At 38.3% G+C, this 21561-nt stretch overlaps 1 protein-coding gene across 1 annotated transcript in view; it reads right to left on the bottom strand.

The window, feature by feature from the left end:
* LOC145777964 (mediator of RNA polymerase II transcription subunit 12-like protein) overlaps window positions 1-21294 on the bottom strand; it is a 38712-nt gene extending 17418 nt beyond the window's left edge. The window contains exons 1-24 of the mRNA XM_082589336.1: window positions 21062-21294; window positions 20504-20623; window positions 20035-20139; window positions 13797-13925; window positions 13311-13434; window positions 12668-12900; window positions 12281-12397; window positions 11175-11287; window positions 10397-10675; window positions 10052-10146; window positions 7956-8086; window positions 7496-7612; window positions 6823-7024; window positions 6397-6531; window positions 5509-5597; window positions 4941-5065; window positions 4124-4277; window positions 3351-3501; window positions 2972-3149; window positions 2204-2440; window positions 1810-1917; window positions 1216-1356; window positions 775-939; window positions 24-162 (exon numbers count right to left, since the gene is read on the bottom strand). Of these exons, the coding sequence (XP_082445462.1) occupies window positions 24-162; window positions 775-939; window positions 1216-1356; window positions 1810-1917; window positions 2204-2440; window positions 2972-3149; window positions 3351-3501; window positions 4124-4277; window positions 4941-5065; window positions 5509-5597; window positions 6397-6531; window positions 6823-7024; window positions 7496-7612; window positions 7956-8086; window positions 10052-10146; window positions 10397-10675; window positions 11175-11287; window positions 12281-12397; window positions 12668-12900; window positions 13311-13434; window positions 13797-13925; window positions 20035-20139; window positions 20504-20623; window positions 21062-21136 (3462 nt within the window). The 5' untranslated portion in view covers window positions 21137-21294. The remainder of the gene's footprint in view (window positions 1-23; window positions 163-774; window positions 940-1215; window positions 1357-1809; window positions 1918-2203; window positions 2441-2971; window positions 3150-3350; window positions 3502-4123; window positions 4278-4940; window positions 5066-5508; window positions 5598-6396; window positions 6532-6822; window positions 7025-7495; window positions 7613-7955; window positions 8087-10051; window positions 10147-10396; window positions 10676-11174; window positions 11288-12280; window positions 12398-12667; window positions 12901-13310; window positions 13435-13796; window positions 13926-20034; window positions 20140-20503; window positions 20624-21061) is intronic.
* Between the last annotated feature and the right edge of the window lie 267 nt (window positions 21295-21561).

The following is a 21561-nucleotide window of genomic DNA, read 5'->3' as shown; positions in this document are numbered from 1 at the left end:
CACCTTCTTCATGGTTCACTCACTTCAACTGCAATCAAAACATCGTTAAAGTTGGCAGCAGATGAAGAACAACACAGAGCTTTGAGCACTCCAAGCCATTCGGCACTCAGCTCATTGCAGCGAGCGTTCATCTCAGCACACAGGGCGGCCAGCGATTGCACTCTTTAAAACAAATGGTAACCAGAGTGAGGCTGGTAACAAAGCAAACGGTAACAACAGTAAGGCTGGTAACCAAATAAATAGTAACCACAGTCAAGCCACAGTTAGTGAACACCCGATAACGCGGCCACTCTAGGGCAATTCCAAACAATTTTTTTCATCAACTTGCTGGCAAAATATAATTCCAGAAAAACAACCAACTCCCTAAAATGATCGCTCGACTGTGTTCTTGCGGTTGGTCGGGTTAGAAAGACTCTATTATAACTTTTAGTTTTTGCGGGGTTGTTGACGCAAGTCAGAATTTTGCTATGGTTACACCGAAGACGTGGCCGATCGTTTGTGAATTGCTGCACAAACTGTTGTTGCAACTTGGAACCCACTAACAACCGCGACACTCAATTGTCATTAGGTTTGACGTTTCATATTTTGATATTACGTGTCATTGATAAAAAAGAAAGTACCAACTAGAACGAGAAAACGTCAGCATGTCAATGAAGGGGGAGATAACAAAACTTCGAAGAGTTGAAAACGTACGTGAACACTGAACAGGTAGTTAGGTAGTACAGTACGTGTCTACGACTAGCATGGCTACAAACCCTACAAGAAATCTCTTACTTTTCCAAGCTCTGTTGCTCACAACATACGGTAATGACAGCGGTGCAGACAAAACTGTATCGGCAGACTGTCTCAAGGAGACGGTCACTGAAGCGCTCTGCGACTCTCAGACAAGATTCCAATTCCGGGTTTTCGATGTACTTTCGCAAAAACATTGGATCATATCTTCAAAAGCAAACAAATTGTTAATCTCATTGTGCACTAAAACAGCGAGCAAAGGAACACAGTAAGTGGTGAGAAAAGGAGTTTGAACGGTGAGTCACCACAGCTTACAATTTCATGTGCCTACTTTCTTTGAAAATCTTTCCAGAACAGCTAGCATCTCTGCATAGCTCTCTAACATATAATATTTTTCAACTTTTCTTGTAGCTTGTTTTTAGTTGTTCATAGCAAATGATGATGATATAATGCAAAGGTAAATAAATATAAGACGTTGATTACCTGCAATTTGTGGTAGCTGGCTTCTTTGTAGAGTATAAGGCTTGTCTGACAGTTGTAGTGTAGCTTCCAAACTCAGCATAATTGGCTCTCATGTACGACGTGGAAGCATTATAGAGATCGTTGAGAAACATCAAGATACATCTGCAATCGCATCAACAAGACCAGTTTGACAGGGACGTAATAATTCAATCAAATAACGACGTCAATCGATTTATCCAATGCAGACCGAGTTTATCCAATCGCAGGGCAACAAAAAATCAAAATTCACGTGTACTCAATGCACGTGACAATAGGCCAACACGACTGTTAAAGAAGACGGTGAAATATTGAATGATACTGTATTACAATTTAGAATTTTATCTGAAGAAAATATGTTAAAATATTAAACAAACCGGTTGAATGTAGACTACAGGCAAAATTATTCGTTGCAGTAATAAACAAACGATTAAGGAATAATTTATGACAAATATAGAACATATGCGTCAATATGTAGCTCTTAATAAGGTTTCTACATCTGTAAATGTACTCCAAACAGACAGGTGGTTGACGGTTCGAGGTACACAGTAGCTGATGTACCTACAGGTTGTACTGTACCTGTCCGGGGACGTGCATTGGGCCGGGCTGGATAAGCAGGTCTGCTTTGACAGAGCAAACAACCCTTGAAAGGATTCCAAAGCCAAGTCAGTGTTCAACATCAAATAACTGGAACAGAAAACACTCCAGTTTGGAATGATATGCATAACTAAGTTTCAATTCCAAATATAAGTAAAGATTTGGGAGAGAGTTGGTAGAACTTCATTGGATCTCCACAGGTTCAGCGATTGTTTAACTTCCATTTTTAAATCATGAATATATTAAACTATGTGGCATGATGATGTAGTTTTAGATATCACAGAAAGATTAATCACATTCACAAAGCAAATAGAAATACGCATGCCACCGTTCCTAGTTTGAAGCTTGCTGTCTCGTTTTATTAAAACTTCCTTACCATTGGTAATGCCTGAGTATGGCGACCACGAAGAATGAGAGCTCGGTCGTGTACCACAAGTGGTCCTGGCCTGCGTAGTCGGCCACATCATTCTGCCTGTGCTTGATAGCCAGAGACAAAGATGCCAGACACGAGCATACTGAAGTGGCGGTCTGCACCAGTCCACCTATGTTCAGCGCTTCTTCCATCAGATCAAAGAGAAGAACAATGACTTGGAGACTGGGGAGCACTGAAGATCTGAAAGATAGACCAATCGTCGTCATCAATTAGACAAATCGTCGTCATCAATTTTATTCAACAAAACGTAGTTTTTGTCGTTTGAAAACAATCAGAAAATAACCAAGTTGTAAAAATTAGCAACATAGTGATTTTATGCAAACTGTATTAGCAGTCAACTAAAGAAAGCAACAAACAGTTGCATGCTTTCAACCGCAGGGTATCGTGAGCACAATGCTGGCCACATGAGGTTGACTACAGCTGCTTCAGCTACCTCCTCACTTTCAATTTGTGGAAACAAAACGATCGACGTAGATGTTCCACTTGGCTATCCGCACAAAGCACTTGCCCAACGAACGTTTCAGGGGAACTACATGGGCCAGCGTCGATGCTATGCCGACAGGGAAAGCAAAACTAATTGTTGTGTGTAACTGTGTATCGCACCTACCAGAGTGCTGGCGCGTTGGTAAAAATTTTCTACGATCACTTTACGTCATCATCGTCAACATTTTGCAGGTTCATATGTAGAAAGCGCAAAGTTTAATGATTTACCTTTCTGCAGTGTAATTGTTTAAGGAATCAAGCAAAGCTTTTGCAGCAGTTGATGTGACCATGTGTTGATCAAAATACGACAGAGCTCTGTAGCTTGCCAGAAACTCGTCGTGTGACGACTTGTTGTTAGGCTTGTTCTTCTTCTTACCAAGCTCCCAGTGCATTGGCTGGTAACTGTCTGTGTGCAGCAACAAAAGGCATTATCTCATTAGAAAGATCATCATGAAAGCAGAAAAAACATAAAAAAATGAATTTAGATTGGGGTCTTAACTTTAGTCTACTCTGCTCTATGTGGCTTCAAAACCCAGATGCCACACGTCAACTTCTTTCCACATAAGCCAAGGGGTGAAACTATATGAACACAGTATATAATGCTTACCTTGTTTTCCATCAACACTTCGTTTGCTTTGAATGAGCTTGACCAAGTGTCGAGTGACTTTACGTACGGCTCGCTTCACCAAACTCTTCTGTCTCCCGGCGCCATGCAACACCATCAGGCGCTGGTTCCATTCATACGTCATCCCTTCACTCTGCCAAGTCAACAACTTCGGTTCAACAACGAACGACAGGCGCCTACTTGGTACAAGCGTTTGGGTGACGTTCAAAGGGGCATCAGTTCAACTCCCATCAAAAGCATGTGACAAAACAATATGCTGTGATATGCTTGAAGGTGGACACGAAGACTGGCTTCATTGTATTCATGTCCATTTGATTCAAATATCCAACCACCCATCACACTGGTCAACACAATTTTTGGTGCAACAAAGATAAGAGGGGTGTTGGGAGTTTTCGAGGGTGAAGGATCCGAAAATAAACTCCGTTTTCCCCTATAAATCTGCTTTTTTTTACTGATGGCCAGAGACAAAACGTCAACATGTGACGGCTGCAGTGAAAAAAGAAACAAATTTAAACCTCGTTTTCATACCCAGCGACCCAAATTTACCCTAAAAACAATCATTTTGTTCATACACCAGAAAGTTTATTTCAAATTGTTGATCTGTGTTATCACAGTGGACATGGCGATGACAATAACAACAACTTAATCCATCGGAATTCGAGCCAGCATTTGATTTGAACGGGCCAATTAACAACTCGCTTATGAACAATGTCATCCAGTTCTCGACTTAGTGAGTGAACTAGCAGCGCACCTACCTGGAAAGGTAGCGGGAAATGTGTGATATACTGGACGTGTCTGGGATGGTCGTACCCCCATATCAGACCACGTCGGGGCTTCATTCTGGGCGACAGTGCTCCGCCCTGTTGATTATTGCTCTGCTCCATAGGTCGCACAGCATCCAAGAAATGCCTGAAACATCGCATAGATCTTGCGGTAACATAAGCACAAACTCAGGAGTCAGGACTTTAGAATTTAGATCATTGATGAGGAATTTCTCAAAACCATGCGACTTTACTAGCTGTCTTGTTCAAATCCAAAACTCATTTCGTACTTAAACGGTAAAGCCGTGAAGCGATAACTGGTTATCATCATTAGGAAGCCATTATTATTATCGTCTAGGAAGGCTCAGTGGTGAAAATGATTGGAATGTAGAGAAATTTCTAGTCCAACGCCATCTGGAGGTACAGGCAAGGTGCGCCACAAACGTGAAACGATGTCAAACGTCACAGTTGCTTACTTCACAATGTAGATATTAACGGCCTGATGCTGCCAGTTCGCTGTGGTAATAGCGATAATATGCACTAGCTTTCGAAACACACTTTCCTAGTCATGTGCTATGACGAATGGTGTTGAAGTCGATGTGTTTAGTTTTATGCGGTTGGTTTGTTTGGCTTGAACATCAGGCTTAAACAGGTCGTTAATATCTACATTGTGAAGTAAGAAACGATCATGCTGCTAAAAGCGAAACTCAATCTATTGCGATACAACTTTGATCGAACGTAAAAGCTGGTTGAAGTATACGCCGGTTGTTACAAACATTAGTGAGGCTGGCGGCTGTCCGGGCTGTCATACCTGTCATGGCGGCTATCCGGGCTGAACACACTGTCTGAAGCAGTAGGAAAATCCAAGTCGCCTTTGCCTCCTTTGATATCGTGAACTTCCCTGGCACTTGATGGATTTTCGTCCAGCCCAGAATCCTACGTTATAGATAGGATTACGCAACAAATCGTTTTTAAAGTGTTTGAGACAATTTTAGAGCTTTTGGTGTAAGTCCATGGTGAAGAATCACTCTTTCATCTGATGACACTCTATAAAACCTTAACTCTGGTACCTTTGGCATACCATACTTGCAAATTTGTGAACTACTTATTCGTTTACAGAGGCTGGCAGGAATTTGCAGAAAAGAATCTGCCAAAAATCTCAACTACGTCACTTACAATATTACGTGCCTCTACAATCTTATACTTGTTTCACTACCACACAAGCTAATGCCAATGTTCACATGCCATCGGCGATCAATGTTTTGCCAAACGCACCTAAAGTTAAACCGGGGCCGCTTGAACTTGACACTGTTTTGCTCAAAGTCAGGCGTGTGCTTGTTGAGTTTACCAGGCAGATACGTAGCATTGTAACAACTTACCATATGTTGCATGTCAGACTTTGGTCCTTGGCTGCCAGTATTCCCAGCCTGCGGGGTGGCCGCATACGTAGGCAGTGAGTTGATTTGACCTGGAGTAAAGATAGAGTCTCAATTTTACTTCGATGTAAAAAATCAAAATCTCTGACTCTAAAATAGCACAAGCCTGGTGACAGACAACATTTTGAAGAGAAAACGGCATGATGGCTCGGTGCTGCCAGGCCTTTCCATTGTTATTTTTTGTGTATTGGTGTTCCATTATTTCTCCACTCGCAATTGAAAGGTTAATAAATGTCTCTCTTCTACATCAATGACATCACGCGCTTCATCCTCAACCTTGTGCAAATAGACAAACATAGCGCGTGGAGTGCCGGAAGATGCCTATCTTCACACAATGAAGAGCTAACCAGATATGCAATTCAGAAACATAAGAAATAAAATGGTAAGCGGGATGTGCCAATAGAGACGTCAGATTATTGAATTCAAAGTGATCTACTTTTTATAATCATACAAATAGGCCAGAGCTTTGTTTCTTTGTGTTAAAATGTTGGAATCATACCATTCGATGATAAGGAATACGCAAACAAAAATACGAAGTGTTTTAATGCTTCACTGATAGCCAAAAATCACAGTTTGTATCTTCTACACTTGCTTTTTGTTTCCTCAAATAACATTGCAACAAAATTAATCTTGAGATTAACAAGTAAAGTTATAACTAAGCCTTTAAGCAATTACGTTATAATACATCATATCTTGGAAACTCTTATGCAAATAAAAATTGCTTATTTGTTTGGTGACAAATAGTGACATTTGATGACAAATCCTGAATGACCAATGGGACTGAGCCGCTGTTTGTGACGCACAATGCTCCAACACTGGCATGGCACTCACCAGGTGAAATATCCCCCCTGGATACGAGCATTGTGACGTAATGGTCGTGAGAGAACACGTCATGCTCAATCAGTTCCGAAAATAACAAAACGAGGTTTCGAAATGCTTCAAGCTCTTCCAGGTCGTCAGGATTTTCTGTGGAATGTCAACTTAGTTTTGAAACAAACTCAATTTAGTAAAATTTGAGTCTAGTGTAAAAGTAAACATTAGTATTAGAAAAGTTACAATACCACAACACTACAAACTAAAAGAAAACAAAAACAGAAGAATGCCGCACAGCATATGTGAATTGTTATGTAGTCTTAAAACAAAGAGTAATGCCAAGCAGGTTATAGCCTACCAACGATCGAAACACACACTTGCGCAACGATGCGCTCTAGTTCAGGTTAGCAAACTGCCATACTAGATATAGCGTTTGTGACATACTAAGTGCAGGGGCCTGCATGTCCAAAAACATGAACAGAAGGTTCTGGAAGTAAGGCGTTTGCCGACTTGGGAGAGCCTGGTCTGTGGGTTGTTGTGCGTCTGTGGCCGGCGGCTGCTCGGGAGTTGACGCCTGCGGACCGACCGAGCTCGGCGGATTCGAGTGGCTTGGAGTGTTCGCTGTTTGTTCCTGTTGGTAATGAATCTGGAAGAGTAGAAAAAGTTGCGTTCTCTCATTATCAGGAGATGTAACGCAAATGGAAGGTTAACAATTCAGTTATCAGTGAGCAAAGTCAATCATTCAGAATTGGGTGGTGATGGTGTTGATTGAAAATCACTTAAACCACGGGCGTTTTCTTAAATTGTCATTGCGAGTTGTGACGACTGAGGTCCACAATGCAAGCACATAGTTGGCCAAAATTAAATAATCAAATGTGTAAATAAATGAAATAATAAATAATGAAATTCAATGCATTAAACAAAGAAAGTTTGCAAAATGTTAATATTTGCAAAGGTTTTCGATATTCCACGACAAAACTATGTGATAAAAAATAATTGAAACATAACCTATTACTGAAATTTATCCAGCTTAATAATGAATGGTTCTGAAATCGCAAACTACCTCTGGACAGCTAAATTACCCAGGGACAAGCAAGCATTCAATACAAAATCCCACCTGTCTCATGTCCAACAACTTAGCAACAAGCGAAGCCCGATGCTCACCGAGCCTCTTGGCGGTGATCGCCCATTCACAGAGCAGCCCAACCACAGCTTCCTCGCCGGCTTTTGGAAGCTGTGAAAAAATATGGTCAGTTGTTGTAGTTTTAAGACTGTGCCGAAGGTCCAGACATAAGCTAGTACGTGGAACTGTCAGAATGCGGCTTTTGACGACCAACATCTTATGCATTTAATGAGAATGCTGACATCGGTAAAGGACAGCTGTCAATGACAAAGATTCGTCGACACTTTTACAACACTGCATATAGGTTTATAATACCAATGGATATGTCTATTATAAAAGATGGAACAATTACTGTAAGTTTTTTTTATTAATATTAGCATCGAAAAGTAAGCAAGGTTGTGGTAATAACAAAATCACTTTACTTCGTGCATGTTTGTTTCATTTTCCTGCTTACTTGTATATCTCCTTCCTTCCCGTAGCTATAGTCGAATATTTTATGATAAAGCAAATCCAAGGGGCTGAACCTATCAAAGTTTTGCTTGTCTAGTGCCTCCAGTGTGTTCAAGACACGATTTATTGTGTAACCTGCAGAGAAAAGTCAGAGCAGTTAGAGCATGTTGCTTGGTAGGCTGAATGGCCGATGCACATAGAGAAAAAGTTGCAATGGTTGCTAACTCGCTACCCAAAATCATACGAGATGCAATGAAAGGGGCATTGTTATTCTACGCAGCAATGAGAATGCAAAAAGATACACAAGCTTCAACTCATCATATATAATTATACTTATGACATTGTTTCAATCTAGCGCAGAGTATTGTGGGAAAGTTTAAACTACAGTACACAATACACATACATACATTTAATACGGAAGAAAAAAATTATGAGCCAATTTTTTAGCTGGAATTCGTAGTAAAAAGAAAAACACAAAACTTTGACGTTGATGAAACGTAATAAAAGGCAGTTAAATAGTATATCGCCCGTGGTATAGGATCATAAATTTACAATTTAACATAATTGCATCAGCAATAGCCTATAGTATACTATGTGTATTAGCAGATTTCAACCAAAACCTCAAACGGGACCAGCAAAGTATGAAGGGCTATGAAAATCAAAACCAAACTAACATATCAAAATCATGCACAGCAAACTTTTTAGAAAAAAAGCACCAAACACGTTGTTAACTTGATGTTTTCGTTTATGTAACCTCTACCAACTCTGCGATGGCAAGGCACCCATTTGAGCAAATGCACAACACACTCGAAAGATAAAAGATTGTCAAAACTGTGCCACCTAATCAAAAACACCCAGTCTTCTGTGAACATATTTTCAAATATCAACATACTTTTGAAGATGATGACTGCGAGATGCTGCGTGGAAAAACAACCACCCAGTGTGCAAGCTGGATGCCGATAGCAGGCTCAGAAAGTCTGGTTTGAATGAAATTGCGTCGGACAAGCCTCATAACCAATAACCATGTATCAGGCCAATTCACCGACAAGTGCAACAGTCCAACATGCAAGTATATCAACACGCAGTCTGTGCCAAAAACCATTCCGAAAAGAAAGTCAGGCAATTGGAAAGGTGACAGAATTGCAGTTAATTGCCATAGCAATGCTGACACGAATTAAAAGCCAGGTTTGAATTTGAATGAATCAAATTAAGTTTAATAAGTTAGCATTTCATAACCGATGATATAATTTTAATTAAAAATGAAAAGGCGGAAGTTAGGGTTTTGCAGCAACAAGTTCTAATGTAAACCCTATTTTCTCCCCTTTAGAATGGTTTATGGCAGGCACACAATTAAAACCACCCGGAAGAAAATCAATGATAGTCAAACTCAATGTGAAAATATTTTCAAAAACCAGAAAGAAAACAAGAACCACTGAAATCGGGAATTAACTGAAACCACAACAGTTCAATTGGCGAACCTTGCCCTGGGTAGCTTGACTGTGAAGCTACAAATATAAAAAGAATGATAAAGCCCATCATCGCCTAGACAGCAAAATCAGCCATTTTTACATTGAATTGCAGCCGTCGAATCAACGCATGGATTTTTGCTGTCTGGGTATGAATAGAGTACGGAATGTTTGGCAACCGTTTGTAAACGATATAATCACATGCTTCCAGGAGCTTAAGTCACAACAGCAGTCGAATTCTGGTCGTTTTAAACCAACTTTCCAGGGTTGCAAAAAACCTTGCCGGTGCCTAAGAGTCATCATTACTAAAGTGCTGCTATACATTTAAGCTATTCAAGAGTTGTCCTTAATTAATGCATGAACGTAAAGCAATGAACGCTTTTCTAATGCAAAGTAATTTATCAAGGAACTTATTAAATAAAACGTTTGGCAACCCTGGTTACTTCAGGACTGGTGTAGCTCCTGGACAACGACAACGAATAAGGATGTTCTGTTGCGTCCCAAGCTGTAGCAGCTCACCCTGACCCATGGCATGACTTCAAACTAGAAATATCATGTCTTCAATAGCAATGGGGGAAAACTACTTCTTCACTTTAAATAGATGCTCCAACGTTAGATCACCAAATAACATTACCTGTGGTTGACTCTTGGCACTTATCCGAAGACCAGTGCATCTCGGAGGCCAGAGAACGTTGTATTATCTCCCGTTCCTTTTCAGCGACATATTGTCTAAACATAGACTAGTCATCACTTGAGTTTAACCCACAATCTTGCTTCAAGTTAAACATAGATTTTAGCTGTGGTAAAACAAACGAAACTTTGCTACCACGATGTAAATGTCAAGAGGCAAACAACTCATCTGAAAAAGTGCAAAAACTAGGTCCGGTTTTCTGAAGTTTGCATCAAAAGTGGGGGACAGTAAGCTTCTTATGTACTTCCAAGCACAAACCTATTGTTGTACCAGGGCCAACTTCCGTACCTGGCCTGGATGTCTCGTTCCACAGCAGCACTGTCATCTTTCGGCAAGTCCGGCAGAGGAAGAGAAGAAGGGGCACAAGGAAGAAGATCTAATGGCGAACCAGAGGATTTGGGTTCCGCAGGAGGATACCAGACAAGAGCACCAGGGCAAGTGATGGCCGTACATTGGATGGCGCAAGACAGCGTATGAGCGATGCTTCGCAGGTGCGGAGGACACTGTTGTTGCGTCTGGGAAATGCAAGCCAGAGCAGAACTTGTACTCAAACTTCCAGCAGCCGTCCTTTAAAAGCGTATGAAAAACGAATGTTTAAAAGCGTATGAAAAACGAATGTAAATATTAGTTGTGAGAGATTTGTAAACTACATTTCGTTGCATGCCAAAGTTGTCAAAAAATTACAAATGGAATTCATAAGTTGTATACAACAAACACAAAAATTATTATGTTTAAATATCAGCGAAGTTCAATCCAATTTTGCTCAGAGCAATACTTTTGAAAAAATGGTGACAACAAAAGAAGCATGGAATGGTTTCGGGTAATAATGTACTCAGTTGCTCCTCTATACTGTATGCTTTGTAAAGCGCTGAAGAGCAACGCATTTTGCAATGAATACAGCGCCATATCAACACTCGCACTATTATTGAAATTAGCAGTGACATATTCATACAAATAAGATTTGGGTATTTTCAAAATTAAAGTTTATCCACATGAGTGTTTGCTGGACGCTGGTGAATGTGCGTTTGTGTTTAGAAAATTCAGAAAACTTGTCATCTTGCATTACCCTGAGACTGCAGGAGATGTAGACCTGGAGCTGCCATCCCGGAAGATCCAGTTCAAGTGGCGGGAAGCAACAAAACACATCTTCCTGGCAAGAAGCTGGTTGACAACGACCTCCTGGTGAAAGAGGAGCAAATGTAAGTAAGCTTGCAAAAAGCATAACATTTAGACAATATACTATCCACATGTGAGCGTCGATCTCGCAACAATCACACAAGCCAACAACGTAAATTTAATATTGACACCTTGTTTCTTGCGAATTTTAATACTCAGCAGAGTACCACTGAAGACAGGGAACCAAATTAACATGTGTTTATTAATTCAACACGATGCGCTATTCTGGTGTTAAAATAAGCTGAACTATCGTAAGATGTTCCAGGTGATAATTCGCATTTATTTCGACGTTTCGTCAATCAGACACAATTAACTTCTTCAGGGACCAGATATATGTCTAATTACAAAGTTGGAAAAATAACTAGTAAAATTGCCCCACAAATGACTGAAAAATTTTCTGTCATAAAAACAATCTAATTTTATTTTTATTTCTCTCTGAATTGGAATAATAAAACCGTGATGCTCAGGGTGTCCAAAACCGACCTGTGAGATTAACTTGGTGGAAAGATGAAATGTCAACTTTAATAGGCTATCGTTATTGTGTAAACTAATATGATAGAGCTTTGGTGAGAGTTTGTCTTGTTAAACCATAGGCATATTTAAGTTTGTTACTCGGCAGACGAGTGCAGCAAGAATTGACAGCTCGATAGACACGTGATCGCTCCGTCTCAACACATTTAAGTTTACTAAAACATTTACAGAAAACAAAAACTACATTGAACCAAATTGCATTATACCTAGGCTACATCTAGAATCTTTAAGCATGGTATTTTGCTCAGATGTAGATGGCATTCTTGTATGTTATTCCTGAAGAGGACATCATGTGATGTCGAAAACGTTCGATATGAGATTTGTTTCAATGTAGTTTTTTGTTTTCTGTAAATGTTGTAATAAACTTAAATGTGTTAAATCTGATTACTTTACTCGGCTTCGTATGCTTATTGCTTTTTGGTTTAACAAGACTAATATGACTTGAAAGGTAGAATAGCAGCTCACCTCCACATATTGAAGAACAAATGGCATGAAGTAGCTGAGAGCAATTTCATCGCGCAAAGATATGCACTCGAACTCATCAACTAACCAGGAGAGAAAGTCTTGACGATCTAATAACCCCTTTAAAATCACGACACCAATAAAACAAGTGATGCCAGTGCTCAATTGAACACTATAGCCGCATTAGACTGAGCTATATGAAAAAATATTTCGCAGAAAATTAAGATGTTACGCTTTCTAACCGATCTAAGAATATAAACTACATTGAGCTTAGAATGTGTTTAGAATCAAAATTACATCAGGCTCAAGTCATTATTATAGACCCACACGTTGGCAAGGCCTGTGCCTGATAGTCACCATAGTCCAAGTCCAATATAAGACAAACCCTACCTCTGTGTACATATGATGGGCAAGATTCGATATGTATTGCAATTGCCGCTCCAGTTCGTCCCTTGAAATGGTGGACAGGTTGACACCCATATAGTAGATAGCACCAGCGCCAACCGACCCCACTGTGACATTGATATGCGTGGACAAAGGTACATTGTTCATCCGCAAGGCGTTATCTTCATTCAACTTGCTGAGTTGCTCATGCAAAAATTTGCAGATCGCCTGGGTCCAATCTAAAAATGTGATCAGCAGAGTTAGTGGCTAATATTGACATTCCAGAAAAGTTAACAAATCAACCTCCACTGAGTCCACTCGCTTGAAAGCGTAATTTTTGCAAAAAGTTTTATTTTCTCTAACCGTAATCGACAACTTATGTTTAAAGAAAATAAGAACTACGTAAAACCAAACAGCACAAAATGAAATAAAAAAAGTGTCAACACTTTTTCATTTATTATTCTGTAAGGCAGAGTTTCCACTCTCTTTGTGCAACATCTAATCAAGTATGTGATACCCTAATATTAATGATTTTTAAATACTAAATCATCACTTTTTAACATTAAGTGCCAATGTGAAAACATGCGGCTATACTTCTAGGTTTGTAGTGTACGTTAATAAACAAACCAGCTTGTTCAACATGTCATACCACTGTTTGGGTCATTTGCTGTTCTTTTTTTCATCTTTGCATCAGTTTGGGTTAAATGGTAGGCAGCTGTCATCTTAATGAACCACGTCGCTCGAACCAAAGGAATCTCATAATCAGCCAAACTCTGCAAATATACCAAGTTTTGCTGATTTGCTTTCTTTTGGAATACAACTACGTGATCTTAAGGATACATCACTTGTTTGCGAGTTAGCAGATAAATGTCGCATGAAATATCAGGTAATGGATCATGCCAACAACTTCACAAATAACATTGAACTTTATTCAAAATGACACTGAACTAGTGGAGCGGTGGTGTACGGTAGCAGTTTGATTGGCTAATCATACAGCCAGATACAACATAAATCAATGACAACCAATTCGTGTAGTGCACTACTTAAGGGACTGTAATCTGCACATTCAATGGTCATGAATGTGACGCTGTTAGAGCAATAAGGCGCATTTCATACGTGTTATCTCTCATTTTACCTGAAAAATATCCTCCTTCTTGCTAAATACTGGAACTCTCTTGCACAACTGAGAAAGCGGTTTTGTTGAGCTCAAATCCTTAAACCATCCTTGCATGGCAGCTCGGTTTTTTGGGTTTATAACCGGAATCTGCAATCCAGTAAATGACATCATTAGAGTATAACCTCACCAATGTGGCCACAGCAACTACAAGAATCGATGGCACACTACAAGCAAAGTATGCTACTGTTCTTGTAAATTTCACTTGTTACTATTATTCGGAATGGCCCGTTTCGGCTAGTCCGATTGGGCTGATCCGATTCGGCTAGTCCGATTCGGCTATTACCCTTTTCGGCTACAGCCCGATTCGGCTAGTCCGATTTGGCTGATCCGATTCGGCTAGTTCCCTATTGGGCTACAGTCTTTATCGGTTAGTTCCCTATTCGGCAATTTTTTGAAAATCCAACGATAATCCTTCTGTAATCCAACAAAATCCAACATCGTTTCTTTTGCACTCCGACAAATTTAGCGAAAAATGTTTGAATTATTAAACTTCTTTTATATTTGAAATTATCGAAGCTTTAGATGAGTGGGGTTTTGACCTAACCATTGAGATTTTAAAACTAAAAAGCGAATTAAATTTATTTTTGAACTATTACTGTTTGCTCAGATGAAATTGACATGTATCATGCGTCGCTGTCTGCATGCAAACTTAGAATATATTAGAATCCTCAACTATTACAAAACTCTAAATCCAACGACGCCTTCTGTTTATTTACAGTAGAGAATTTTGTATTTTGATCTCGAAGCTTTAGATGAGTGGGGTTTAGACCTAACCACTGAGATCATAAATCATATTTATGACACCGGTTACATCCCTAGTGATATGGTACGTTCCATATTCATAACTTTACCAAAGAAAATCGGAGCAACAGAATGCTCACTCCACAGAACAATTAGCCTTGTGAATTACGTAACAAACAGCTTACGGTACTCCAAATCATGATGATGAGATTGAGACCAAAACTACAATCGGAAATTTCAACAGCACAGTTTTTATTTGTTCCAGACAAAGGGACCACAAAAGGAATTTTTACATTAAAAATGATAACAGAGAGATGTGTCCGATCTCCAGATCTTATCAACGCTTACAGTGAGATGATTTTGAGAGACATCGAACATATGAATGGAGTAAAGGTTGGGGTAAAAAATGTAACAAGCTTGAGATACGCTGATGAATGATGATACAGTCCTGGTAGCAGAATCTGCAAACGATCTACAGGACTTATTAAATTGTGCTGTCAATAACAGTACACCAATGGGTTTAGAGTTAAATTCAAAAACAGAATGTACGACCGTATCAAAAAAGAAAACTTATCCAAATTGCAACCATACACTCAATGGTGTGTTGCACTCAATGGTGTGAAACAAGTTGATAAATTGAAATATCTTGGGTACACTATAACTTGCAATGGCAAAGTGACACTGAAATTAAAAAGAGAACCGCTATAGCAAAGGATACTTTCAGTAAAATGGGCACAGTCTTCAGGAATCGCAACATGACAACAAAGACCAAAATTAAACTTTTGAAAGCATATGTAGAATCAATTCTAACCTACGGATGTGAATGCTGGACAATAAGTAACGATATGATAATAAGAACAGTTAGATGGCGCCAGATGCAATTTGTAGGTCATATTCACAGACATGGAGATTTGGAAACATTTGGGATGGGTAAAGAAGCAGTGGTCGTCAAAGATTAATTTATTTAAACAGATTGAATCAATGGACCACAAACACAACAGTCAAAACGAACGATTTTATACGAATGGCAAATGACAGAAATGTTTGGAAGACCATGATCGCCAACGTCTGTATCAGATGAGACACATAATCATCATCAATCGTTTCTTTTGCATTCCGACAAAGAAAAATAAATTGAATTGAAATTTAGCGAAACATAAAAAGCGAATTGAATTTATTTTTGGACTATTAAATTATAATGTTGCTCACATAAACTTGACATGTATCCTGCGTCACCGTCTGTATGCAAACTTAGAATATATTCGAATCCTCAACTATTACAAAAATCCAATCCCTAGTTTAACAAGTCAATACAATCAATACGGTACATAACAAGTAGGGTGGGTCGAAACGGACTTTTTCTCCGATTTCATTGCTACAAACTTTCTTTCTTGCGAATAATCATAAAACGACATTCCTGAAAGTTTGAGCTTGATCGAACATCGTCTTCATTTCTAAAAATCGCGATTTAGGCCAGTGTTCACTACCTGTGAAATAAGTAGGGCCAGTAAAAGTCATTAAAGTCATATTTTATTGGTAATGCAGAAAGTTGTCAAACCGATAACAGTGAAACAACGACGTTTCTACGGTGTCTATTTAAGAAGTTGTAAAGTCATAAAAAGTTATATTTTCTGTTTTAGATCATAAAATATGACTTCATTTTTACTTCAAAATACAAAGATTGAGCCGGAGTAACTTTGTAAATGCAGTTCAAACAGCTGCTGTAGACATTGAAATTTGATAATTTGTCAATAAGGGAGGTAATGAGAGTTCTCACGCTGAGTCTCACGAAGCATTGGAAGCAACATTTTTATTACTTTCTGTAGCCTAGTAATAGCGCTTGCTGTTTGATGTTAATTTGCATTGTGACATCATCTTGACACATTATTTTGCAACACACAATCCAGTCTCTGAACATTATAAACACTTGCAGTAGGCCACTACGTCGCTAATAAACTGAACCGTCGTAACTTAAAAAATGCAGTTTTGAGAAAATTGAATTTTAAAGTTCACGCTGTGTTTGCTGTACCGTACATTGTTTGATCTTTCTAAAAGTTCTCTAACGGAAAAACATGAAAACTATATATACATTGTTTTTTTTCATGGAGCTTTGTTGTTGAAAAAAAAAATACAATTCTTTTTTGCAAAAATTGAACGTTAGAAAAATGATATGGACATACGATAGTTTAACAATAAAAAATTGTCGAAATGTAGTTACAATAAAACAGCAAAATTGTTATGCGAAATAGAAAGAAATATAAGTAAGCCTTAAATATCAACATGCAAAAAACGATTGAAAGAAAAATTAACTAACAGAAAAGGGAGTGTTAACATGAAACGTGTAAAATTACTTTCAGAGCAGAGTATCGTATTCGTAAGTCCCATTTTATTATTTTATTTTTTTGCAAAACTATCGTAACTCCAATTTACGATAGTTCATCGTTCTGTATCATCAAAACTAAAGCAGATGGACTTACGATGCTTTAACAAAATAAACTGTAGTTTATAAAGATATCAAATCAATCAAAAACGCAATTTTGAAAAATTTGGTCTTACGATAGTTCAGCTTATTAACGGCGACTAAGTCAACCAGTGCGGAGACCTCAAGAGTCAAGGGTACTTTTCGACTACAGAGCTTTGACTCTTACTACTAAGTAGCTGGTTTGGTAGGTAGGCCTACACATAGGCGCCGACTTTTATTTTTGCACGGGGTGGCAGATAGCACAATATGGCAACCTATAAACTTTCAAACTGCATGTTTTTGTTTGATTTTTACTAAGCATTCGAAAATTGCATTTTTTAATGAAATTTGAAAATATATATTCATTTAGGGGGTGGAGCTATCAATCATCGAGATAATTTTATGTCCGAGTATTTTATAGCTGTCATTATTTATAGCGATATTGAGCAGTTTAAAATTTTTCAAAAAAGATTTTTGGGAGAAGCAATGGAAAGATCGTATTTTATTGATTAATAAATCCCATTGTAAACCTAACAAATGTAACAATGACTTATGAAAAGTAACAAATAAAACGATCGCAACAACAAGGAAAAAAATCGTAGCCACGTGTTGCGTAACCTTCACGTAGCTTGCTTGATGTTACGCGAGTATCATGCTTACGTGACAAAAACAATCATTTTCTTCGCAATACTGTATTGGTTCCCCTCTTGCTTTACGTGGACTTGAAGCGAAAACCAATGATCAAAAAAAGATTTAAACGTCCGTTCAAATTACATTTATTTGCACTGCAGTAAGTAATGTAACCTAAACGGGGTGGCTGCCATCATGCCATAGAGGTTATGGGGTGGCGTGGCTGGCCACCCCGTAAGTCGGCGCCAGTGGATGCATAAGACATTTGAATTTTTGTAGTGATTTTCCACCGAAATAGAAGTGTTTTGTTAGTTGTTCGAGTGTGTTATTGTTCAAAATACATGTAAAAACTTACATACGAGTTATTAATTAGAGATTAGCATAAATTTGATGCTTTAAAACAAAGTCATATATTATCATATATTTCAAAAAATAAAGTCATATTTTTCAATTTTTTAGGTAAAAAAATGGCCCTAGTAATAAGTAATAACACAACGTCACTATCAAAGCAGTTGTAATTATTACGGTAGGCCAGTCCGTGGTGCATTCCCAGGTCCAACGTCAATGCAGGTGAAACAATGGTTGCGATTATTACAATTCAAGTACTTGACATTTCTTATCACATTTTCTCAAATGATCAAAATATAGTCATCATAACACACATTATTACCTGATTTGTTGCCGCACAAGTGTGGATGCGAGCCTTGCATTTGTCATCACGTCGGGAACAACGCCAGTATTTCTTAAGCCCGTCTGGACTATATTGAGCTAGTTGAAACATGTAGCCATCATGCAGAAAAACCTCACCTTTGCGCTGCGTAGCCTACTAATCGATTCCTCTGCCATGATCAAGTAACATCAACTGAGAGTCTAACGATGAAACTAACCAAAGGCATTTCAGGTCATGTAACGTCGAAACCCAGGTTTACTCTAAACTGCCACTTAGGTTTTAACTTCATCTTTTATGGCAAACGCTATTTGGCAACTGTCTTTTTCGTTGACACGTTTTCGCTGAGACTTTATCTCATTAACCCCTATTGGTAATCATGAAAACTGTTGTTTTCATGTAAAACACATATTTTGAACGAACCCAGACATCAAAACTCGTCATTTTTACATTGATTCAACGTCTGCAGACGTTGAATAAATGTAAAAATGACGGATTTTGCCGTCTGGGAAGGCCCTCAAAGGTAAACACTGGATAAAATGCAAGAATGCAAAAGATACCATATTGTCGAATTAAAATACAAATTCTCTAAATAAACAGAAGAACCGGACATACATTTCTCTGTTATCATTTTTAATGTAAAAATTCCTTTTGTGGTCCCTTTGTCTGGTACAAACAAAAACTGTGCTGTTGAAATTTCCGATTGTAGTTTTGGTCTCAATCTCATCAACATGATTCGGAGTAAGCTGTTTGTTACGTAATTCACAAGGCTAATTGTTCTGTGGAGTGACCATTCTGTTGCTCCGATTTTCTTTGGTAAAGTTATGAATATGGAACGTACCATATCACTAGGGATGTTTCCGGTGTCATAAATATGATTTATGATCTCAGTGGTTAGGTCTAAACCCCACTCATCTAAAGCTTCGAGATCAAAATACAAAATTCTCTACTGTAAATAAACAGAAGGCGTCGTTGGATTTAGAATTTTGTAATAGTTGAGGATTCTAATATATTCTAAGTTTGCATGCAGACAGCGACGCATGATACACGTCAACTTTATCTGAGCAAACATTGATAGTTCAAAAATAAATTTAATTCGCTTTTTAGTTTTAAGATCTCTATGGTTAGGTCTAAACCCCACTCATCTAAAGCTTCGATGATTTCAACTATAAAAGAAGCGATATTACAACATTCTCTAAATAAACAAAAGACGTCGTTGTCCATTTTATGTGAGCAAACAGTTCAATTTAATAGTTCAAACATTTTTCGCTAAATTTCATTTCAATTTGTTTTTCTTTGTCAGAATGCAAAAGAAACGATGTTGGATTACAGAAGGATTATCGTTGGATTTTCAAAAAATTGCCGAATAGGGAACTAACCGATAAAGACTGTAGCCCAATAGGGAACTAGCCGAATCGGATCAGCCAAATCGGACTAGCCGAATCGGGCTGTAGCCGAAAAGGGTAATAGCCGAATCGGACTAGCCGAATCGGATCAGCCCAATCGGACTAGCCGAATAGTAGCAGACCCCTATTATTAATGGTAATTTCTATGCTAAAAATGCTTAGTGACATGATTGCAAATGTAAAATACACATTGATGAGGAGTAAGAGTAGATACATTGCAAAAACTCAAAACAGTTTTGAATAAGCAAGTAACACTGCACTGACAAAATAATATTTAATGTTCTACACTACCAATTGAAAGTTTTCTTTAGCCACTTGAGGTCTCTTTTTTCCCGCATCATTGAACGTGTTGATAACTTGCTTGTGCGTAAGCAAGTTTGAAAAACTTAAATTGATCTGGAAAAAAATAACACGACCACATCATAGATGCACTCTACTTAGAAGTAAAGCAGAAAATATCAAGATGATACTGTGGAGCAATTGGATATACTTTGTAATGTTTCAACTGAGTAAGAAAAATGCTCAAACAAAGCTTTCATTTCCCATGCATCACTGTTTTCACTGAACAACGACACTAACACCACATTGGTTAGACTACTACATTTAATAACTGGCACTTTGTTTTGCATCTATGATATGTCTAAAATAAGTATTATATTTGGTATTTGCATACAGTATGTGCAAAAACTTTCATAGAACACAACTTTTACAAATAATTTCATAGCCTTTTTGTACATAGGCTTGATGCCGACCATGTTACCTTGTTGGTATCAATGCTGTACAAATGGGCACTTTCATACTCCTCATTGAAAAAGGCTGGATTGTTGAACCCTTGCTTCACATTCACTGAAGTTAGTTCATCTTCTTTTTGTTTAGGGTTCTGAAAAAATTATAATATTTTACTATAATAATAATATGTTTTATTTTGCGCCCATTGCGACAACATACAGTACACTGCGATTACATATGCAACACAGCAGACGACTGGAAGCAGCGAAGGAACTATACATATACAGTTATCGAGTCAGCTGCTCCCATTATTTTGGTCTTTAAGTGTCTTGTCGAGACACAGCCGCATGCTCTGGAGCGGTGTCGAACCCACGTCCTTTCGAACGTCGCGCAGACGTTCTTACCACTCGGCAACGCAAGCCGGCATTACTTTTAAAAACCAAAGTATTCATAAGTTGTAAGGTCCACGTTGGGGCAGAACAAATGTGGCTTTAATAAGAGGATAGGCTTAAAATTATTATTTGCATCAGAGAAGGTTGCTCAGTCAGAACAAGCAAAAAACTAAAAAAAAAAACAATATTCTGCATACCTGTGGGTAAACATCAGCTGGGCCAATTCTTGCTCGCTTCAACCATCTTGTTTCAAGGAAGTTTGGCATTGACATGCCGCTATCCAATGGTGAAAGGAGACAAGACAAATAAATTAGTAACTGTTTCTGAAGCGTGAGATAAGAGAGCAACAACTGATGCCTTTAGAAAAGGACCCATGCAGGCAAACTATTGTAACTACCATAAACAAATTCACTAACCTTTTCCTATTGATACTTTGAACTAAAAAGTTGTCAAGTGTTTCATTATCATAAGCTAAATTATATAGTACTATGGCCTTGGGGGATTTTTTTCGGTCATTTATTGGTCATTGACCGATTTTTTAGCAAAGTGTCCGAAAAAAATATGGTCAATTCGGTCAAAATGTCCAAAAAAATATATTGTTAATTAGGTCAAAATGTCTAAAAACAACAACGTTTCTCAGCAAAACTAAATGTTGTAGCTAGTCAGGAATTTCAAATTTTGGTTTGTATCAGCTACT

Source organism: Aplidium turbinatum, chromosome 10, assembly GCF_918807975.1.
Source record: "Aplidium turbinatum chromosome 10, kaAplTurb1.1, whole genome shotgun sequence".
Lineage (NCBI taxonomy): Eukaryota > Metazoa > Chordata > Ascidiacea > Aplousobranchia > Polyclinidae > Aplidium > Aplidium turbinatum.
Note: the sequence above shows the minus strand (reverse complement) of the source record. Positions and strands in the feature narration are given on the sequence as shown.